The sequence below is a fragment of the Haliotis rufescens genome, unplaced genomic scaffold (genome assembly GCF_023055435.1).
Source record: "Haliotis rufescens isolate VD_foot unplaced genomic scaffold, xgHalRufe1.0.p SCAF_26, whole genome shotgun sequence".
In the NCBI taxonomy this organism is placed as follows: domain Eukaryota; kingdom Metazoa; phylum Mollusca; class Gastropoda; order Lepetellida; family Haliotidae; genus Haliotis; species Haliotis rufescens.
The window spans coordinates 6,782,501-6,804,541 of record NW_025963957.1 but is presented as its reverse complement, the minus strand read 5'-3'; the positions used below and the strand labels follow the sequence as shown (position 1 = coordinate 6,804,541).

The following is a 22,041-nucleotide window of genomic DNA, read 5'->3' as shown; positions in this document are numbered from 1 at the left end:
AGCTAACAGGGTCAACGTGACATCACTAATGACACGAAGTGACGTCATTTGTGACAACATGACACACGATGAAAGTAAACCTGATGATGAAACCTGAAATTTGTGACGTTACTAAAAACTGAACCTGGCGTCCTAATGCCCTCATCTGCCTGAAATCTGGCATGTAGCATCTGCCTGTCTGTCTGGCAGGTAATAAGATAACTTACATATAATTGTTAGCATTATTTCAACTGAGACGATTTGTCTCTTAATTTTTCTTGATTTTTCTAATACTGTTGTTGGTGATCCACAGTGGATTTGAGGAAGTAACTAAACCTTCATTGGTCAACCTAGTCTTAACTTTAGTGTATTGGGATTGATGATAACATACATAAAAAAAATACTTCATAGGTGCTCAAAACCTCAGTATGCAAGGATACATTTAAATTCAATGCAGGCTGAATATTGGCAGGTAACTTTGAAGATGGGTATCCAACATTTATGGGTCACCTGCCCGACTGTCTTGTTGGGTTTTAAAATTATTTCTAACACTGGGGTGTAACAATCAGACTGTATCCAGGAATTATGTTACAAACACAAAACTAAAAACAATGGTGATTTGAGACTTCTGATGATTTCTCACCTTCTTTTGATACATCAGTGTTGGGCTGGGTCTTCTCTGCCATCATCTTGGTCCAGCAGCCCAGCAGGGCGGCAGCATCCGGCAGCTTCTGCCGAGGACAAAATCATGGAGTCAGTGGGTACACAGCTTCCCGAGGCAAGGGAGGTAACTGACTGTCAATGGCAAGTTTCCACCCTTGCCCAACTAGGCTGCAATTTCTGAGCTCGATCGTAGTGCCATCAGTGTCTATTACGTGTTATGTCCCATCAGTGTCTATTACGAGTTATGTCCCATCTGTGGCTATTATGAGTTATGTCCTATCTGTGGCTATTACGAGTTATGTCCCATCTTAAAATGTTACATCTGTGTCTATTAAGTGTTATGTCTCATCAGTGTCTATTACGAGTTATGTCCCATCAGTGTCTATTAAGTGTTATGTCCAGTCAGTGTCTATTACGTGTTATGTCTCATCAGTGTCTATCACGTGTTATGTCCAATCTGTGTCTATTATGAGTTATGTCCCATCTTAAAATGTTACATCTGTGTCTATTAAGTGTTATGTCTCATCAGTGTCTATTAAGAGTTATGTCCCATCAGTGTCTATTAAGTGTTATGTCCCATCAGTGTCTATTACGTGTTATGTCTCATCAGTGTCTATTACGAGTTATGTCCAATCTGTGCCTATTATGAGTTATGTCCCATCAGTGTCTATTATGAGTTATGTCCCATCAGTGTCTATTACGAGTTATGTCTCATCAGTGGCTATTACGTGTTATGTCTCATCAGTGTCTATTACGAGTTATGTCCCATCAGTGGCTATTACGTGTTATGTCTCATCAGTGTCTATTACGAGTTATGTCTCATCAGTGGCTATTACGTGTTATGTCTCATCAGTGTCCATTACGAGTTATGTCCCATCAGTGGCTATTACGTGTTATGTCTCATCAGTGTCTATTACGAGTTATGTCTCATCAGTGTCTATTACGAGTTATGTCCAATCTGTGTCTATTATGAGTTATGTCCCATCAGTGTCTATTATGAGTTATGTCCCATCAGTGTCTATTACGAGTTATGTCTCATCAGTGGCTATTACGAGTTATGTCTCATCAGTGTCTATTACGAGTTATGTCCCATCTGTGGCTATTACGAGTTAATTCCCATCTTAAAATGTTACATCTGTGTCTATTACGAGTTATGTCCCATCAGTGGCTATTAGGAGTTATGTCCCATCAGTGGCTATTACGAGTTATGTCCCATCAGTGTCTATTACAAGTTGTCTCATCAGTGGCTATTACGAGTTATGCCCCATCTGTGTCTATTACGCGTTATGTCTCATCAGTGGCTATTACAACTTATGTCCCATCTGTGTCTATTACGAGTTATGTCTCATCAGTGGCTATTATGAGTTATGCCCTATCTGTGTCTATTACGAGTTATGTCCCATCAGTGGCTATTACAACTTATGTCCCATCTGTGTCTATTACGAGTTATGTCTCATCAGTGGCTATTACGAGTTATGCCCCATCTGTGTCTATTACGAGTTATGTCCCATCAGTGGCTATTACAACTTATGTCCCATCTGTGTCTATTACGAGTTATGTCTCATCAGTGGCTATTACGAGTTATGCCCTATCTGTGTCTATTACGAGTTATGTCCCATCAGTGTCTATTACAAGTTATGTCTCATCAGTGGCTATTACGAGTTATGCCCCATCTGTGGCTATTACGAGTTATGTCCCATCAGTGTCTATTACAAGTTATGTCTCATCAGTGGCTATTACGAGTTATGTCCCATCTGTGGCTATTACGAATTATGTCCCATCTGAGTCCTTCCTATTGATTCCTCCTCTTGTATGACTTGCATTTGCTTAAAAAAAAATGGGTCGCTCAGTGAAGACGATCTGATCGATAATCACAATATCTATTGTAATAAAAAGGGTCAAATCACATGAGCACCTCGATTAAAAACCTGAAAAGATTTGGAAAATATCTGTTGACACTAAGTTGTCGGAACACATGCTTTGCAAATCCTACAATCGGCTGAAATCTGCATGGCAGTTTACATCCCGGATGTCGATTTTGTAACACGATTTTGATTGGACTTTGAATAAACTCGTTAGTCCAGCCAAAATAATTCTCCATAATTCCAGCTTAGGTCAGCAAGTGTGGAAGCTGGACTTCTAAAGTCAGATATCTCCCTTGCCTAGGGAAGATGGTGCGTACAGCAAGACACCTCAGACACCTTCACGGCAGCCAGTTATTTCAACTGACCTTCAACAGAGCCTCCCTGAGGCGAGGGCCCAGCTGTGCGAGGGAGGGGTCAGTCAAGTCCGCCAGACTCCGGAGATGTGTCAGGATGTGCAGCGCCCTCTGCAGCGCCACCTTCAGGAAGTCCAGGATCTTGTGTCTCATTGGCTGAGAGGGTTGCTGTGGCAACACACACATTTAATATTTGATTTACAAGCACCAAAACAATACAGGCATTTCATGAACTGATCTTGTGTCACACTGGCTGAGAGGGTTGCTGTGGCAACAGACACATTTAACATTTTGATTTACAAGCACCAAAGCAATACAAGAATTCTATGAACTTTCTTGTTTGCATTTATTAAATCACATATGGTGTATTGGCAGACACCTCTCTCCTTTTTTGGCATATAAAAAGTCTTTTCTTCATGTAAAAAATGTTACCATTCAAAACATGAATTAATATCAATGTCAAGATGTGTCACATCAGAGTTTCAACGTGCAGTACGAACGTTAACATTGTGTCTCTGCCAACGCGTAGGAAGGAGCAATAGGAAAACATTTACCCATAATGCCTTGCAGGTGACAAGAGGAAACTGGGTGTATAGGTGGTGGTAGTATTCTTACTCAACAGAAGGAAAACTACACTAATAGTCCCCAGGCTAGGGTATTTTACATGAAAAATATCTGTATTAGCAGCTCTGACCTTGAGACCCCAGGTGAAGGACGACATGACCTTGTCTGGGGGCAGGATAAACACCAGAGACATCGCGACAAGGTTCAGGTCCGAACTCGGGAGTTTGTTGTTTAGGAAGCTCAGCTCATCAGGCTGGGCCACATAAATCTGAAACATTTAGACAGAATGAAGTAAACTGGGGTCGTCTTCTTTCCGAAAGGTGTTGTTCATAAAACGTACAGGATACAGTACTCACTCATTATTTTTTTTCAGTTGCATAAAAGTAAAACAACAGGTTTGAAACAACAAGTTGAAGTATTAAGTAGCTGTAGTAAGACTGGGTTGACATCAACTTCCACCTAATTATTCTTTTACCTAATTATTCATCAATGCGATGTAAAACATATTAGTAGGCTCACTTGGAGTCAGCATACGGTTTCTGAGTGTGGTAGTCATGTTAAACTGTGACATAGTATCTCAGTGGGCTAGCACTATAAAATCGGCATCAGTCTTGACTAGTACAAGCAGACACAGACACAGAAACACAGACACACACACACACACACAAACTGCATGCTCGTTGCTATATAAGAGCAATAATCTTGGATGCGATGTTACAGTATTTCTGCACCATCTCTGCATTGTTTCTACACTATTTCTGCACCATCTCTGCATTGTTTCTACACTATTTGTGCACCATCTCTGCATTGTTTCTACACTATTTGTGCACCATCTCTGCATTGTTTCTACACTATTTCTGCACCATCTCTGCATTGTTTCTACACTATTTCTGCATTGTTTCTACACTATTTCTGCATTGTTTCTACACTATTTCTGCACCATCTCTGCATTGTTTCTACACTATTTCTGCACCATCTCTGCATTGTTTCTACACTATTTGTGCACCATCTCTGCATTGTTTCTACACTATTTGTGCACCATCTCTGCATTGTTTCTACACTATTTGTGCACCATCTCTGCATTGTTTCTACACTATTTGTGCACCATCTCTGCATTGTTTCTACACTATTTCTGCACCATCTCTGCATTGTTTCTACACTATTTCTGCACCTGTATGAGGAAGTCCATGCTGGAGACCCAGGCGGTGGAAGGCCTGGGATTGAGTGACGGTGCTACTGACAACAGGAAGTGATGCAACTGGTCAGGACATGCTCGCAGCACACTGGTGACTAGGTCTGCAGACAAGGGGTGAGTGTACGCCTTCTGCAGCGATGACAGGAAGCCAGTCAGGATGTGGTTCTGATTCCTGGAAAATAATTACAATAAGAAGAATAAGGTCAAGAAAATCATGTTAAGAAGATTGCTGGTGACTGACAGTAACAGATGGTGGCTTAACAGGACCGACAGACACAGTGATTACATAAGGCAAACTGCAATGATTAACTAACTATTACATAGCTGTTCCCTGAAATCATGGATGTTGCTGGTCGTGATGATCTGATGATTGGTTATCATCGAAGACTCATTAATTCCTTGTATCAATGCACTGATCTCTAGTAAGTGCCAATAATAGATTATAGAGACAATGTGTTTTTTAAAAGTCAAATGCATAATCTAATCCTCCATCTAAACAATAATTACAGACAATACTATTTTCATTTTAGGATTACATTCTCATACATTATTGTAATGAAAATATTTTAGAAATGTTGACATATAAGAATCAAATGATATTCATCTTCAGTACAAGAGGATAACAACAGACATATTCTCAAATATCTTAAAAAGAAAGCAAATCTTTATTTACCATTATTTCTGAGTCTAAATTTTATTTAAATTTTACAATGTTTTCTTGTGGTTAGGCATTAAGATATTTCTCTCCCTAAAACATATATATAACATCTTCATATGTCATATCCCAAACACTAGCCTATTGCTATAGTCTGTAGTTACAAGAGTGAGTGAGTGAGTGAGTGAGTGAGTGAGTTTTTAGTAATATTCCAGCATAAATGGACTTCACACATTGTAGTGAGTGAGTGAGTGAGTGAGAGAGTGAGAGTGAGCGAGTTTTTAGTAATATTCCAGCATAAATGGACTTCACACATTGTAGTGAGTGAGTGAGTGAGTTTTTAGTAATATTTCAGCATAAATGGGCTTCACACATTGTACCCATGTGGGGAATCCTGAGGCTGTGGCATGATGAGCGAACACTTTATCTCTGGGGCTACCCCACAGCCCCAGTCGCCATAGTAACTCAAGGTAGTAGTATCAACATGACTCACTTTCCCGATGTTCCAAGGGAGCTGTCGTAGAAGTTGATGCCAGTCTTGAAGGAGCAGCAGAGGTCAGTGAGGAAGGCGTGGACAGCTTGACCCACCAGCTCCCTCTCCTCCTGGCTCACTGGCGTCTGAAGCAGGGACATTGTTCAATGAGAGACGACTAGAGACTCATAGGAGGTCATTTTTATGGAGCCCAAAAAACGTATTGACCTCGGCCAAAAAAAATTAAATATATATTATAGAGACAAAAGCAGATTCAACATATCAAACTATGTTAGCTACAATCAGGTTTGGAGGTTCCAAAACATGGAGGCATCTGATTTGTTTAGACTTTGGGAATACCATTTCTAGGTAATTCCCATTCTAATTTTAGTAACTCAAGTCAATTCTGTAAATTATCAGACCTGACTTTGAGTCAATATGTGCTACTGTTAAATGACACGTGACAGCTTCTCGACCAATGAATGTGGGGAAATCTTTCCATTATATAATAAAATGCAGTCAAGGTCAAGTTTGTAACATCAAAATCCACACGGGTAGAAAAGGGGTGTCGACCAACATGGGGTCATTTTCTCCTTGGAGTTGAACTTTCCCTCAGCTTTAGTCTAAAAGCTGTGATTTAGGACTGACCTTGACCAACTCTTGTCTCAAGGCTATTAATAATGAATTAGGATAAAGCAGGAACCAGGTCTGATGTTTACTATCATTATTGTTTGAAACTAATTTTATTTCATTTTGACGGGCAGACACTACTGTTTATCTTGGTGCCCCTTCCAGTTCCAAAGTTACCATATACATATACAGTGTGTTGTTTAACACTGCACTAAGCAATATCCCAGCTATATGACGGTGGCCTGTAAATAATTGAGTCTGAACCAGACAATCCATTGATTGATATTGTGAGCAATGATCCACACCATTTGGATATGATGACACACAATCAGCCAAATCACTAAACGAACCACCCGGTCCATTTGGTCGCCTCTCACGACCAGCACAGGTTGGGGGGGACCTATTTTACCCCAGACTTCCCACAGTATAGGGTGATTTATAAATAGAACACTTGATTCTAAACTAAACTGGTCAATCAAAAATAACAAAAAGATATACATGTGTCAAATTAATTAATCTATAAATCAAATATTTTACACGAAAATATAAAGTTGTGAACTGAAGAATACAGCCAATACAGTCTGTAGAGTAGGTATATTAACCACACAAATATGTATGAAAATCTAATTAAGTTTGTCTAACCTAACACAAAGCAAGCTGTATCCATTGACCCAACACAAACTATGAGAGTATAAGTGTATTATCCTGTATAAGGTGACATGTATATCAGAGAATCACTTTAGGGTGATGACCATTCTGACCTTGGGGGCGTCCTTCTTGCCCTTGCCCTCCTTCCAGTGCTGGGGGCCCTGCCACCAATACAGCTGACTCAGCTGTTTCAGGATGTTCTCCGCAAACAGGTGGACCTTGGCCGTCTTGGTGATGGTCGAACTCTGGACAACCTGCGGACATCATTAAGAATCATTAGACAATGTGTAGACATCATTAGACAATGTGTGGACATCATTAGAAAACGTGTAGACATCATAAGACAACATGTAGACATCATTAGACAATGTGTAGACATCATTAGACAACATGTAGACATCATTAGACAATGCGTAGACATCATTATACAACATGTAGACATCATTAGACAATGTGTAGACATCATTAGACAACATGTAGACATCATTAGACAATGTGTAGACATCATTAGACAACATGTAGACATCATTAGACAACGTGAAGACATCATTAGACAATGTGTAGACATCATTAGACAACGTGTAGACATCATTAGACAACATGTAGACATCACTAGACAACGTGTAGACATCATTAGACAACGTGAAGACATCATTAGACAACGTGAAGACATCATTAGACAATGTGTAGACATCATTAGACAATGTGTAGACAACATTAGACAATGTGTAGACATCATTAGACAACGTGAAGACATCATTAGACAATGTGTAGACAACATTAGACAATGTGTAGACATCATTAGACAACGTGAAGACATCATTAGACAATGTGTAGACATCAACTGACAACTTGAAGCCATCATTAGACAATGTGTGGGCATCATTAGACAATGTGTAGACAACATTAGACAATGTGTAGACATCATTAGACAATGTGTGGACAACATTAGACAACGTGTAGACAACATTAGACAATGTGTAGACATCATTGATAAGAAAAAATAAAAATTGTGCAGTAACCACCCCTTTCCTAAAGCTCATGACTACACAGTGACTACCATAGTCATTTGCTCAGTGTCTACTCAAATTTCATTTTCAGCTTCCCTAGGAGCATACCATCCGAGGCGGCTGTAGGAGCATGAAGGTTCTACAGTCAAACCTCATCCAGCTGGATTAACTCCAACACAGTCACTTGCCTGAGGAGAAACCACATGTCTAATAACAAGCCCTAGAAACCCTCAGTAGTGAGGCATACTGAGTATGGTCATCCAACCTCACTTGTGACCTGGGTTTATTTACAGTTCCACGTGCCACCACAACAGGTTCAGCAAGCACAATGTGGGTTCTGACAGGCAGGGTTCTGCAGGGTTCTGATGAGAACGACAACCAGAGGATCCTGGCACAGACAAGGGACATAATTCTGAATAATGACCTGTAGTCTTGTAGAAAACAACCCATGCTCAAAGTCGGATAGAAGCTTACCTTGTCCAAAAGTGTTGTCAAGATGATTTGAACATTTTCCACCTTGTCCGACACAATGCCGTGGAGTATTTTCTGAAGCATGACTGAAACAAAAGGAATGAGACAGTCACGAATCATGCATCCTCTAACATATCTGAATTATGTCTCGTATCACAAGTATTTAATGCCTCATAGGCAGAGTGGGGACATCATAAAACACGGGTTGCATGGGAACCAGGAGGAATATTTCTGAAATCAATACTTTTCTGTCCTTGGAATTCAAAATATTCCCCACGTGTTGCAGATCAACGTGAGGAAGATAGCAGCCCATCAGTAAACAGGGTTAGAAACTAACAGTTTTAGTCCACTAGTCCTTATAATGATAACATAAAGCAAAACCCTTAAAAAGGGCAAATGTCTACTAATCCTTAGGATACCTTTACCATTTGGCAGTTTGGCAAGGACTATAGGACTAGTGCCAATTTCTAACGCTGGTAAATGTGAGTGAGTATTCACTTTTTTTAGCAGAATTCCAGAGATAAATGCCAGGAGATACCAAAATGGGGTTCCACACATTAGATTCACATGGGCCTTCGGCAAGTTGAGTGAAAGCTGAATCACTCGGCTACGACACTGCCCTAGTGTAATACATTCTGATGTTCTCGTACTGAAGCAATGTCTGCCGACCTACCCCTCTGTTCCACCATCTGCCTCACCACGTTCTCGTCCCCGATCAGGAGGAACGCCATGATGAAGTGGATGAAGCAGGTCCGCACATCCTGGGAATCCTGAGAGGAGGAGAAGGAATGAATAAACAGAATTGTTATTTCCGTTCTAATGACCCTGATCAATGGGAGGGGCAAAGGAATTAAATTCACTTGATCACCACCTAACTTTTATCACCCTAAAAGGAAGATGAACCACACACATATAGTGAAGTATGTACATTAAGAAGAGATGTTTCCAATGTGTACATAGTCGCCACATATATGCATGGCTGTTATACCTTGATGTCCCGCCTCTGGCAGAGCACTTGAACGTTGACATGGCTGAAGTCAAACTGCATCTGTACCGCTCGGGCCGACAGCGGGGAGAACGCTACCATGCGTGTCAGCAGACGTAATGTCTTCTTGATCAGCTGATTCTTGTTGTTGAGACTGAGACTGAAGTAGATGACGCGCAGGTGGGACGCCAGGATCCGCTGTACGATGTTCTCACCAATCAGCTGGAGCCTCTCATTGGCATCAGCCAATCGGATGAAGACACATTCTAACACACTAAAGAGTGTGAGTATCTGGCAAAGAAAGCCATTCATCAGCTACGAGTATTTAAATATTAGAATAAAAAGCATGATTGCAAACATACATGTACATACTTAGACTACCTATCTATCTATCTACAATGTATACAGTCAAGTCTCGTTAATTAGACACTCGTTAATCCGATAATCAGCTTTATCTGACACTAATGATGGGAACCGATTAAATCAGTGCTATTTAGACCCGTTAATTTAGACCCGACTCTGACAAACCTAATTTGCAACAAATTACTGAAATCACTCATTAATCAGTCTCGTTAATCCGATACAGTGATCAGTGTACTCCATGGTCATCTGCCCGCGAGTACACAGCCCGTGTTTTGATACGAGTCGGCTGGTAGCTACATATTCCAACGGATGCAGAGATAAACTTGCTTAACAATAAACAATTAATGCTTTAAATAAAGAAAACAGGAATAAATCACATGCTTAGATTGCCTCAATCTCATTAAAATCAGAAACAAGTTCTCGCTATCGCTGAGGACATCCCATTACAGGTCATGTAAGAACAACCTTTCGTGAACTATGACCGACCAATGAAATGACTAACAGGAAGTCAACGTGAGCCACTTAGAAAGCAGCTTTCTTAAGCTTTGCGGTACCAGTTTCAAACTTGCGACTTCCATTCCAGGCTATGCTTTTTAAAGTATTTTGAATAAGTCATACAGTCAGTAATAGTTGTTTTGCGTTAAGCTTTGAGGTTGCATGAAAACATATTCGGCTTACAGTGTAACATAACAATATGAATACTTCATATTTTTTTTTACTACATGTTTGTATCGTTATCTATCGTGTAGTTGTCAGATTTTCGATCACGAATGTTGAGACTACTTGACTACATACTTGTTAATCCGACATAATCATGTTTATCTTGTCTCCTCATGTAAATGATGTTTTCCTCTCCTCCTCATGTTTACCTCGCCTTATGTTCACCTCTCCTCGTGTTTACCATGTCTCTTAATGTTTACCTCGCCTGGTTTCCTTATGGATTCCTCGAACAGCTTGAAGATTTCTCCACACTCCTCAGATGTCTCCAGGTACTTGCCCACGATGTCATACTTCGCTTCATCCGGGTACTTCTCTGCTGCTTCAAGGAACTTCTCCAAAGCTGAAATAAGATAGTAAAATAACGCTTGGTCTGGCAAAATAGTGGTTGACAGCATGAGCAACTATCCCTATCACAAATTTTAACCACATGACAATCACTGACAGTGGTTCCAGATCTCAAGACACGGGATACAAGCGAACTATTAAGACTAACATCTCATACTTTGGCTTCGGAATCACCGCAGACTTCTAGACCCACGTGTACCTGCGCCAACTTGGCCTCGGTTTCTCACTCCCTCAGCCTGTTAGCAGTTAAGTACAAATCCTACCACTCTGCTGATGAGTTTGTCAGTGCGACTGTCACCGACTTTGGTGGACTCCATTGAAAGAGAGCTAAATATCTAAAACTGTACAAGGAATTGTGAACATGTCCTCACCTGAAAAGGCTGTGTTCGCATCGCGCAGCTGGAATTTAAATTCGACTTCAGTAAAGACATCTTTCTTCTGTTTTGTTGGTTTACGTTTTACACTTTCTTCGGAAGTCGTCCTTGTTTTCTTCACTGGGGATGCCATCTTGTCTGCCGGTGCTCATTTCACTCCATGAAACCCACGTGGTTATCTGTGTACATGTCCACACTTATAACTCCTTACTAAGCGTGTACCGTTATTACTGACATAAAACGCTTCTTTGGGTCTCTGTACGGAGCTCAGTAAAACCCGGACGATGAGAATGTTTGAGAGACTGAGGCGCACGTAAAATATCCATTAGTGACATATTTTGATTGGCGTTTCTAAATTACATATTTAGAAACAAAGCATATTATAGTCTATTAATTTAACGCGTATTACTGACGGCCACCCCACCCCACCCCCCACACACGCACCCCGTATAGGTAGATCGTAGGGAATGGGGCCACTCTATGTTGGTTTTGTAAATAAACACATTTCTAACACCAGTCACAATAGTGAGAGCTTTATAATATACCTTGCTGCAATAGACAATAACTATCCCATGTTTGGGTTCTGTTTAAACTTCATGGCATGATATTGTTGCCATACTTGTTTCACAGGCTCCGACCAATTAGACTCCTACCAACCAATTATTAAATGATATATCCGTTACGGTGATTAAAAATCAATTACATATAAGGGGATAGACTACACAAATGTGCCCCAGGTGACCTTGACTCCCCACGACCAGTAGTTATATCCGGGGCTGACTGTTGTCACCTGTCCAGGGTTCACAGAAAACAGGCGGTTCCCACTGACTGAAAGCGAAACACCTGGGACACGGTATCTTGTCACTAGTTGGCACTAAGGTTAGTGTCGGGGAAGTACGGATGTCATGCTTATTTTTAGTTTATGTGGATGTTGTGAAACTCTAATGGTAAATCGATCATGAAATTTCCGATCTATTAATAAATCATTAGGTATACATATAACAGAGTTTACCCCGTGCTTCACTTAACGTTTGTGGCGAGACAAGTTGGATATCACAAGTATATTCAGCCCCTGGGGAGCCTTGTTGCAGGTACGTCTGATCCAAGAATTAACTCATTTGCTCTGTGATGTTATTCCGTACATATATTGTATACATGCAAGACATTTGTGACATACCGAGATATACTCTTTCAGTTAGTGAGTTTTAACACTGTTCCAGTTACATCGCGGCTTCACTCTTTCAGTATATACTGTGATGCTGTTGAGGACTTTTATAACGGGGGTGTCCGAATCATGAAAGGTAACGTGAGTGGGCCAGGTTAGTATTGTGGGGTGTGAGTGGGGCCCGGATTGTGGGTATGTGGGTAGGGTTAGTATTGTGGGGTGTGAGTGGGGCCCGGATTGTGGGTATGTGGGTAGGGTTAGTATTGTGGGGTGTGAGCGGGGCCTGTGATTGTGGGTATGTGGGTAGGGTTAGTATTGTGGGGAGGGAGTGGGGCCTGTGATTGTGGGTATGTGGGTAGGGTTAGTATTGTGGGGAGGGAGTGGGGCCTGTGGTTGTGGGTATGTGGGTAGGGTTAGTATTGTGGGGTGTGAGCGGGGCCTGTGGTTGTGGGTATGTGGGTAGGGTTAGTATTGTGGGGTGGGAGTGGGGCCTGTGATTGTGGGTATGTGGGTAGGGTTAGTATTGTGGGGTGTGAGTGGGGCCTGTGGTTGTGGGGGTGTGGGTAGGGTTAGTATTGTGGGGTGTGAGCGGGGCCTGTGATTGTGGGTATGTGGGTAGGGTTAGTATTGTGGGGTGGGAGTGGGGCCTGTGATTGTTGGTATGTGGGTAGGGTTAGTATTGTGGGGTGTGAGCGGGGCCTGTGATTGTGGGTATGTGGGTAGGGTTAGTATTGTGGGGAGGGAGTGGGGCCTGTGATTGTGGGTATGTGGGTAGGGTTAGTATTGTGGGGAGGGAGTGGGGCCTGTGATTGTGGGTATGTGGGTAGGGTTAGTATTGTGGGGTGTGAGCGGGGCCTGTGGTTGTGGGTATGTGGGTAGGGTTAGTATTGTGGGGTGTGAGCGGGGCCTGTGGTTGTGGGTATGTGGGTAGGGTTAGTATTGTGGGGTGGGAGTGGGGCCTGTGATTGTGGGTATGTGGGTAGGGTTAGTATTGTGGGGTGTGAGTGGGGCCTGTGGTTGTGGGGGTGTGGGTAGGGTTAGTATTGTGGGGTGTGAGTGGGGCCTGTGATTGTGGGTATGTGGGTAGGGTTAGTATTGTGGGGTGGGAGTGGGGCCCGTGATTGTGGGTATGTGGGTAGGGTTAGTATTGTGGGGTGGGGAGTGGGGCCTGTGATTGTGGGTTTGTGGGTAGGGATAGTATTGTTGGGTGTGAGCGGGGCCTGTGGTTTTTGGTTTGTGGGTAGGGTTAGTATTGTGGGGTGGGAGTGGGGCCTGTGGTTGTGGGTATGTGGGTAGGGTTAGTATTGTGGGGTGGGAATGGGGCCTGTGGTTGTGGGTTTGTGGGTTTCCGGGTTTCCGGGTAGGGTTTGTACTTTGAGGTAAGGGTGGCGCATGTGTTGTGGGTATGACTGTGAGGGTGGTGGATTTCGTGGGGTATGATGTAGTTATAGGAGCCGCTATTTTCTGTCCAGTGTTGCGTCCCTTAGTCTACCAGGATCCTCTGATAAGATAAAGAATTAGCTCTTAAAGCGGCGTCATACCAAACTTAGTCACCGATGTCCTCTATCATGGATTTTTAACAAAGAGGAAAAAAAAGCATTTCTTTACCTGTTTTCCCTAGATTTTGAAAATTAATGTTTTGTTAAATACTTTCGGAGAGTTGTGAATACACGAACTGTTTGATGAAACTGTGTTAACTCCGATTATGTCTACTTACAGATTGATTATGGGCGCCCAAAATACAAAATCTCCTGTCATCGACTTGGAAGAATTCTTGAAGTCTTGGGCATGGACAGTGTTTTCCAAAACTGCTGCTTACAAATCAAAAGGCAGTCCTGCTTTGTCTGATGTTAATATTGACATCGTCTGGGACCGAGTTCATTTTTCCACCAGCGAACCAGCGTTTGGGTTAAAACAGGGCCCTGTCCCTACTAACTCCCAGATCGTGTTCAAGGCGAATTACAGCAACAACACGACAGAAGTACAGGAACAGAATTTCTCAACAACAAGAACTACAGTTGCCAAGGCAACAACTCTACTAACACGAGGCTTCACTCGAGGTATGGACACCGGTATCAAGATTTCAATCCCACCAGAGGTCGCTTATGCCACTTCCGGTTTCGGCCACGAGGTGAGCATCAAGACCGACGAGGTGAATACTGTGGAACACACACTGACGTGGACAACAAACTCGAACATTCGACTTCCGCCAAAGTCCAAAATATTGGCTCGATTACAGGTTAGCGCGGAACAATTTCAATGTGATTTTTCCACTTATGTTATATTCAAAGGTCAGGTGGTGTTGCGTATCACGGACAAACGAACTGGTACGTTCATAAAGGTAGTTGAGAATGACGTTGGGACCATTGTGAAAGATGAGCTGGAGAGGCGGAAGATCAAATACAACACTTCAAGTCCAGACGCCATCACGTTGAATGGCAAAACCGTTCAGTGGCCAATTTCCGGGGAGCTACGGTTCAAATATGGCGTCACACAAGATGTGCTTCTTGATCCCCAATAGACGAATCGGTGAAGAACTCATGTCTGTGCACATACTCACTGTGAACGTGTTTTCAAATCAAGAACTTTCGCGAGAAGTGTTACCGTTTGTCATTCAGCTTTGGTACGTTTTCTGATGCAAAATATCAAATTTTAAAACTGCTGACTGTGAGATATATTTATCTATCTATCAAAGCAGGGTGACATTCAACACGGAACAGCTAACTGTGATATAAACCAGTAATTTTATCGTCCATCTGCATTAACACAATGCATATTTATAGATTGTCATAATACGTTTGTGATTGTTTGTGTGACTTTATTAAATTATTGTTCATCATAAGAAACATGAAATGTCTTGTTGTTTATCTGCCTTATAAGTAGTCAGTGATCTAAAATGTTTGATGTTCCAGTGATGGGTGAAACGAGCAATATAAAATAATTTCTGTTTTTCGGGTTTCCCATAAACATCAGGAGTTATTGATGGCTATTGTATCACATGTAACAAACGTACTGTGTATAATTTCTCTTTGGAATAAACTATTTACCTTTTGAAGTACAAACAATTATAAAACGGTTTCATAGACCGAGAGTTTGAAGAGGCAATGATATACTCAGCACGACTATTGCATGATCACCTATATAACTGGACACTATAACGCGTGGGTGGCACGTGGGTGGCGGGTGAGTGGTCTCGCAGCAGGACGTCTGGACGAGAACCCAGCTGACCAGCACCATCTCCCCGAGGCAAGAGCGTTCACCAGCCTTATTATCAAACTCTTGATTCCTCCCTTCAAGCCCGCTTTCCTGTGTTAAATATGATTGGACTATCGCACATATCGATAATCCAATCAGAGAACGTTTCACAAAATCAACATCCACCGACTGGTTCACCTTCGTATGAAAGTGATTTACCGTGGCCTGTCTTAGTTGACACGAATATGTTTTTTCATCTCCAAGTCCAAGTTTCAGGAGCAAGTGTTTTAGTCTCTATTAACGTTTGTTTAACCGACAGGTGATCCCCCTTCTCAAGGTAGGGAGGTATCTGGACGTTGTCGTTTTCTGAATATTCGTCTTCGTCAGCGGCGGCCTCCACATCATGAACATCGATCCACGGAATTGGGATCGATGACATGCATCAACCATGCAAGTCAGCGAGCCTGACTACCCGACCCCGTTAGTCACCTTCTACGACAAGCATAGTCGCCCTTTATGGCAAGCATGGGTTGCTGAAGACCTATTCTACCCCGGATCTTCACAGGTGATGATGGTGTCTGGGGTGTCGTTGTCCACCCACCCTCCTGTAATGTTGTATTGAAAGTAGAACAGCACATACCCTATACCATCGGAATAAATTAAATCAACGCTTATATATATATATATACACACACACATACATTCATACATACATACATACATACATACATACATACATACATACATACATACATACATACATAGACAGTAGAAGTTACAAAGATGAGTTGGCAATCACAATCGTAACTGTAGGTGTTCAGTGTGGTTCTCGCATGAACTCGGAAAACAACAAATTAGCCACACACCAGCAGCACTGATAGTGACTTGTCAGATTCTCAACGAACTGAAGTTCGTGACAATCTCACAGAGTTTACTTACTTACTCACTTAAATTGGGAGTTTAACGTGCGACATATGCGTATTTCGCGCACGGGCCCGCCAGGCCATTTGGTGTGTGGTCGAAAATGGTATGTCCGAAAAGGTGAGGCAATCTTGGTGGGGCTTTTAGTGTTGCTTACTTAATTTTTTAGAACAAATTTGGAGTTTTTAAAAATGCCATGCAGAAGATAGGGAGACTAAATGGAGTTTTTGATGAGGCTGTATGGCTGTGTGTTTTTAGAGGTTTCGAATATTAGGGTTATAGACAGCTTGTTTGTTGTAGTTTTTTAGATGCGGCCGAGTAGACCTGTTTGATAAGATAGATGCCTAGTGCTTTATAGTTTTGTAAGTTATTTAGGGGGTTTAGTAGCGTTGCTTGTGTCATTTGATTGTTGCAATTTAGTTTGGATTGGAGTGTTGTTCTGTGTTGCTGGTAATGTATGCAATATAGTATTACGTTTTGAGGAGTTTCTTTTAAGTTGAGGGGCTGTCGGATAGCCTAGTGGTTAAAGTGTTCGCTCGTCACGCCGAAGACCCGGGTTCGATTCCCGACATAGGTGCAATGTGTGAAGCCCATTTCTGGTGTCCCCCGCCGTGATATTGCTGGAATAATGCTAAAGCGGCGTAAAACCATACTCACTCACTCACTCTTTTAAGTTACAGTGGGGGCATTTACCGGTTTGATGTATGTGGGAGTTTAATTTAGTGTGGCCTGTTCGTAGTTTGGGTTTTATGATGGATTTTTTTTAGTTGCTTTTGTAGCAGGTGTTTTAGTTTGCAGTCTGATTTCTGATAGTTATTTTGCCACTTTTGGAAGATTTTCTGCTTTGTCATACTTTAGTTTCGTTTCTTGATATTGGTGGGTTGAGGCTTATTTCTTCAAATTTTAGTGCTGATTTGGCTGCTTTGTCTGCGTGTTAGTTGCCAAACACTCCAACGTGGGCAAGGAGGTTATATAGCATTAAGCCTATATACTTGAGGGGCGACAAGGCGCGAACGACGGAGTAGTCCACCTCAGCTCGCTAGTCTTTCACCCGAAGCGGACAGTTACGGTTATTGAGTGTGGTTCCAGCAATCTTTAATCCGATACCATGGATTAGCATTTTAAGTAACACAGGTAATAAGACCACCATAAGGTGCAGCGTTTACACATCAAGATCAAGTTTTACATACAAATGGTTAATTAGATACTGCTAGAAAGGCGTACCTTCGTGTATCTGTATGTCTACCTGTGTACATCTCAATGTCTACCTGTGTACATCTGCACGTCTACCTGTGTACATCTCAATGTCTACCTGTGTACATCTGCACGTCTACCTGTATACATCTGTATGTCTACCTGTGTACATCTGTATGTCTACCTGTATACATCTGCACGTCTACCTGTGTACATATGCATGTCTACCTGTGTATATGTGTATGTCTACCTATGACTTTGTTGATGCATGTCATCGTATCCCAAAATGCGTGGATCGATGCTCATGATGTCAATCACTGGACTGTCTGGTCCTGACTCGATTATTTACAGACCGCCGTCATATAGCTGGAATATTGCTGAGTGTGGCGTTAAACAAAGAAAGAAACAAACAAACAAACAAACAAACGAACAAACTGTATGTCTACCTGGGTATATCTGTATGTCTACCTGTGTATCTGTATGTCTGCCTGTGTACATCTGTATGTCTACCTGTGTATCTGTATGTCTACCTGTGTATCTGTATGTCTACCTGTGTATCTGTATGTCTACCTGTGTATATCTGTATGTCTACCTGTGTATCTGTATGTCTACCTGTGTATATCTGTATGTCTACCTGTGTATCTGTATGTCTACCTGTGTACATCTGTATGTCTACCTGTGTATCTGTATGTCTGCCTGTGTACATCTGTATGTCTACCTGTGTATCTGTATGTCTACCTGTGTATCTGTATGTCTGCCTGTGTATCTGTATGTCTACCTGTGTATCTGTATGTCTACCTGTGTATCTGTATGTCTACCTGTGTGTATCTGTATGTCTACCTGTGTATCTGTATGTCTACCTGTGTATCTGTATGTCTACCTGTGTACCTGTATGTCTACCTGTGTGTATCTGTATGTCTACCTGTGTACCTGTATGTCTACCTGTGTATCTGCATGTCTACCTGTGTATCTGTATGTCTACCTGTGTATCTGCATGTCTACCTGTGTATATCTGTATGTCTACCTGTGTACCTGTATGTCTACCTGTGTGTATGTGTATGTCTACCTGTGTATCTGTATGTCTACCTGTGTATCTGCATGTCTACCTGTGTATATCTGTATGTCTACCTGTGTATCTGTATGTCTACCTGTGTATCTGTATGTCTGCCTGTGTATCTGTATGTCTACCTGTGTATCTGTATGTCTACCTGTGTGTATCTGTATGTCTACCTGTGTATCTGTATGTCTACCTGTGTATCTGTATGTCTACCTGTGTACCTGTATGTCTACCTGTGTGTATCTGTATGTCTACCTGTGTACCTGTATGTCTACCTGTGTATCTGTATGTCTACCTGTGTATCTGTATGTCTACCTGTGTATATCTGTATGTCTACCTGTGTACCTGTATGTCTACCTGTGTATCTGTATGTCTACCTGTGTATCTGTATGGCTACCTGTATACGTCTGCATGTCTACCTGTGTATATCTGTATGTCTACCTGTGTATCTGTATGTCTTCCTGTGAATATCTGCATGTCTACCTGTGTATCTGTATGTCTGCCCTTGTACATCTGTATGTCTACCTGTGTATCTGTATGTCTACCTGTATACGTCTGTATGTCTACCTTTGTACATCTGTATGTCTACCTGTGTATCTGTATTCCTACCTGTATACGTCTGTATGTCTACCTGTGTATATCTGTATATCTACCTGTGTATCTGTATATCTACCTGTGTATCTGTATGTCTACCTGTATACGTCTGCATGTATACCTGTGTACATCTGTATGTCTACCTGTGTATCTGTATGTCTGCCTGTGTACGTCTGCATGTCTACCTGTGTATATCTGTATGTCTACCTGTGTACCTGTATGTCTACCTGTGTACATCTGTATGTCTACCTGTGTATCTGTATATCTACTGTATACGTCTGCATGTCTACCTGTGTATCTGTATGTCTACCTGTGTATCTGTATGTCTACCTGTGTATCTGTATGTCTACCTGTGTATCTGTATGTCTACCTGTGTACATCTGCACGTCTACCTGTGTATCTGTATGTCTACCTGTGTACATCTGTATGTCTACCTGTGTATCTGTATGTCTACCCGTAAACATCTGTATGTCTACCTGTGTATCTGTATGTCTACCTGTATACATCTGTATGTCTACCTGTGTATCTGTATGTCTGCATGTGTACATCTGTATGTCTACCTGTGTATCTGTATGTCTACCTGTGTATCTGTATGTCTGCATGTGTACATCTGTATGTCTACCTGTGTATCTGTATGTCTACCTGTGTACATCTGTATGTCTACCTGTGTATCTGTATGTCTGCATGTGTACATCTGTATGTCTACCTGTGTATCTGTATGTCTGCATGTGTATATCTGTATGTCTATCTGTGTTTCTGTATGTCTACCTGTGTATATCTGTATGTCTATCTGTGTTTCTGTATGTCTACCTGTGTATCTGTATGTCTATCTGTGTTTCTGTATGTCTACCTGTGTATCTGTATGTCTACCTGTGTATCTGTATGTCTATCTGTGTTTCTGTATGTCTATCTGTGAGTATCTGTATTCTACCTGTATACATCTGCATGTCAACCTGTGCACACCTGTATGTCTACCTGTGAATATCTGCATGTCTACCTGTGAATATCTGTATGTCTACCTGTATACATCTGCATGTCAACCTGTGTACATCTGTATGTCTACCTGTGAATATCTGCATGTCTACCTGTGAATATCTGTATGTCTACCTGTGTATATCTGTATGTCTACCTTTGTACATCTGTATGGCTATCTTGTATGTCTGTATGTCTGCCTATTTACATCTGTATGTCTACCTGTATATATATCTGTCTGTCTACCTTTGTACATCTCCATGTCTACCTGTGTACATCTCCATGTCTACCTGTGTACATCTGTATGTCTACCTGCGTATGTGAAGAGGAAAGAAGTAGCCTTGAAATGTTATGCATTTCAGAATACAGCTGAAATCCATATATTGTGTGTCTCCATACAGATTAAGTACTTCAACGAAGGGTGGCTGCTCTACCAGACACTCCATGTAATGAGGATGGGTTGGTCACAACGTGGACCTGGCTGGTCACACACACACGCCGACAGTGAAGACCTCTGTCAATCACTGGTTTGTCTGCTCCGTGGACCTACGTACAGGCATCCGTGGTAGAGATGAAATATTGGTGTTTGTGGCAGAAAACAAATTTACCTTTTCAGTGAAAAGTGGGTGTGTAGTGTGTGCCACAGGTCGAGAAGGACATACTTACCATTTTGTCACTGATCACGATCACCGTAAACCTAATGACTATGATTCAAGTCTCAGACGTTTACCACTTCGGTGAAACCCTCGACCATGGGTATGGTGCTGAGAAACCTAGAAACATAATTGGGGCGAATCGGGATAGGAATCCAAGACCATGCCTTGAACGACTAGTACTGGGCCAACCTGTAGGATGCTCCGTTCAATGTTGATGGCGGGTGCGTGTTACCGGGCGCAATGCATACTTTACCTTGAATGATTGAGGATGACTAAGAACTTGTATTATTTTATCACAATGGGTGCAAGTGTGCCACGTGTAGACTACTCAATAGCATACATCCAACTTCCCGTGTGACGTCATCAGATGACAAACATGATAGCACATGTTACAAGCGTTAATGACGTGGATCTTTACGTACATCGAGCAACCTTGCTTGACAACGGTATATGGATCTATACCAAAACGTCGCCATTACATTAAATTAAAGAAGTTGTTATATAAAATCTGTGTCCACTTTGACATCCGTCAATTTCTAAGTAATGCCTATTAAACAAAACAATTCAGTATACAGGTGTTGGCAGGCTGTGGAATATGCTGCTTCCAGTCGGTTTGTATTCTTTTACCTGTGCCGGAGATGCACGTATACATTCAGGTCCTTAACGCTTGTAACATGTGCAATCAAGTTTAGCATTTTTAATTGAAACTATATACACATGTGACAGAACAAAATGCACCAGGGATTAAACACATTGTTTGGTGCGTTGATTTACTATTTTGACCGTAGGTAAGTTATACTTTAGGTACAAGGAGAACACCGGAAAGGAAACTCTTTAGCATTTATAAAAGTTTGTTTGACTGACAGCTGATCCCCCTTCTCGAGGTAGGCAGGTATCTGGACGTAATCGTGTTCTGCATTTTCGTCTTCGTCAGCGTCGGCCACCACAAGAGATACACCGTTTTTGTAAAGGTGAGTGGAAGTAACAGATCTACC

At 41.8% G+C, this 22,041-nt stretch overlaps 2 protein-coding genes across 2 annotated transcripts in view; one reads left to right on the top strand and one right to left on the bottom strand.

The window, feature by feature from the left end:
• The window catches only part of LOC124137309 (nucleolar pre-ribosomal-associated protein 1-like), a 38,537-nt gene extending 27,043 nt beyond the window's left edge, over positions 1-11,494 (bottom strand). The window contains exons 1-11 of the mRNA XM_046503544.2: positions 11,290-11,494; positions 10,774-10,913; positions 9,494-9,781; positions 9,179-9,275; positions 8,509-8,591; positions 7,138-7,278; positions 5,768-5,892; positions 4,596-4,791; positions 3,555-3,692; positions 2,873-3,028; positions 623-710 (exon numbers count right to left, since the gene is read on the bottom strand). Of these exons, the coding sequence (XP_046359500.2) occupies positions 623-710; positions 2,873-3,028; positions 3,555-3,692; positions 4,596-4,791; positions 5,768-5,892; positions 7,138-7,278; positions 8,509-8,591; positions 9,179-9,275; positions 9,494-9,781; positions 10,774-10,913; positions 11,290-11,425 (1,588 nt within the window). The 5' untranslated portion in view covers positions 11,426-11,494. The remainder of the gene's footprint in view (positions 1-622; positions 711-2,872; positions 3,029-3,554; positions 3,693-4,595; positions 4,792-5,767; positions 5,893-7,137; positions 7,279-8,508; positions 8,592-9,178; positions 9,276-9,493; positions 9,782-10,773; positions 10,914-11,289) is intronic.
• An 800-nt stretch (positions 11,495-12,294) lies between these two features.
• LOC124137327 lies at positions 12,295-15,303 on the top strand. The gene is made up of 2 exons (XM_046503585.2): positions 12,295-12,383; positions 14,177-15,303. The coding sequence occupies exon 2, from the start codon at positions 14,184-14,186 to the stop codon at positions 14,976-14,978; it is 795 nt and encodes a 264-aa protein (XP_046359541.2). The 5' UTR covers positions 12,295-12,383; positions 14,177-14,183; the 3' UTR covers positions 14,979-15,303.
• The last annotated feature ends 6,738 nt before the right edge of the window (positions 15,304-22,041 follow it).

Excerpts from the sequence above, each read along its gene's own strand:
- LOC124137327 (XM_046503585.2), top strand. The coding sequence starts at position 14,184 with ATGGGCGCCCAAAATACAAAATCTCCTGTCATCGACTTGGAAGAATTC.